Below are 1,525 nucleotides of genomic sequence, written 5' to 3'. Positions count from 1 at the left end.
GAGGTGAGAAAGCGCAAGCTAATCAACCTATGAAATAAATATTAGTTTCTTAGAAAGGATACGTTCATAATGGTGCAAAAATGCGGGCAGTTTATAATTTACTGAGAGTCTGTTCCAGACCACATATTGTGAATTGAATTTTGCAACCAAATATAGCTATTTGCATAAACAGTCGCCGTAGAACCGGAGTGTTATGTAACGTTGTAACCAGTCCCAATTTGAATAACCGCCAAGGGGTAAAATTAGCTGTACCATATACTCACATATTACGTCGCACACAACTGAAATTCAGCAAAGTTGATATACGGTTATTTTCACGAACATGCAAGTAGCAATTAAACGCGGTATAGCAGAAGCTAACATTTAGGTGTGTGCGTGAAACTTTGGTTAGGGAGTCCGAACTCGCATCCCGACTTCTACTAGATAACCTCAGCCTATGTTACCGGCTAACAAAAAAGTAGCACCGTACCAGTGGAAAGAGGAGAGCTTTTAGCCGCGGAGCTCTTTGTTATAAAACACCAAAGAAAAACCTACAGACCCACGAGAACAATGAGCGTAGCTTTAAATCAATGTTTTCTTCTGTAACCGAATTCACCGCATGCCTAAAGGCTCGGGACACCGTAGGTGAAACAAGTCCCATGTACTGAGAATTTTTTGGGACCATAAACCTATTAAGGTGCTTGTGTTTACTTTGAGGTCTGAATAGAACAAAGAAGATGGAAAAATCTAGCTTTTCTTGTGGTCTGACTATTACACATATGATGCTCAAAATTGCAGTTAAGGGTATTTGCAAAGAAAGCAGGAATCGGGATGTCATTCACAAGGACGAGCGGTCGGCTCGAGCCTGTGGTTGAAAATCCTTTGATTTCGACTAAATCCATCCGAAAAACTAAAATGTGATAGTTAGCTTTTTTTAAACCGAAAATCTCATTCCTCCTGTTTATCAAGGTTCAACCAATTCATCAAGTACCGTTTTCCAGAATCTAAATTTCGAGCGCACTACATCGGGCAGCTCTTTAAATTTTAGACTACCGTAATGAAGGAAGATGCCCGTCCTTCAGCCATCAGGACGCAAAATATGGCGGGCTATGTTGATTTCCAAAATCAATGGGTTGATTTTTTTACAGATAGTTGACACGCCAGCGTCTACACCATCCTCGAGCACCATTTGGTTTACTGAGTATTTTTAAAATAGTATTTTTAAAATTTCTTTTCCGTCAAGCTGCTTCATGTTGCGGTAGTAAAACCATTGTATAATTTTACAAGGGAATTTTTCCATGCGCCATAACAGGAATTTTTATTATGAAGGTCAGGCTTATCGGAGACAAAGGCGTTTTTGCGGAAAAATTATAAAAGTGGGATTTTAGCTTTTGGAAACTATAATTTTTGAGAAGAATCAGTTCGATTATTATCGTGCTCACGTTTGATGATGTCGCCGAAAGTTTTTCGCAGATCCTCTGCAAATTAAAGCAAAGTTAGTTATTTTGTACCACACTTTTACCGATGAGCAAACGGACCTATGATT

At 39.1% G+C, this 1,525-nt stretch overlaps 1 protein-coding gene across 1 annotated transcript in view; it reads left to right on the top strand.

Moving 5' to 3' along the window:
* Positions 1–569: 569 nt before the first annotated feature.
* The window catches only part of T265_11871 (hypothetical protein), a gene marked incomplete at both ends in the record, with an annotated part of 118,726 nt that continues 117,770 nt past the window's right edge, over positions 570–1,525 (top strand). The window contains one exon of the mRNA XM_009178670.1: positions 570–620. Coding sequence (XP_009176934.1) covers positions 570–620 — 51 coding nt within the window. The remainder of the gene's footprint in view (positions 621–1,525) is intronic.

Source organism: Opisthorchis viverrini (genome assembly GCF_000715545.1).
Source record: "Opisthorchis viverrini unplaced genomic scaffold opera_v5_642, whole genome shotgun sequence".
Lineage (NCBI taxonomy): Eukaryota > Metazoa > Platyhelminthes > Trematoda > Opisthorchiida > Opisthorchiidae > Opisthorchis > Opisthorchis viverrini.
Note: the sequence above shows the minus strand (reverse complement) of the source record. Positions and strands in the feature narration are given on the sequence as shown.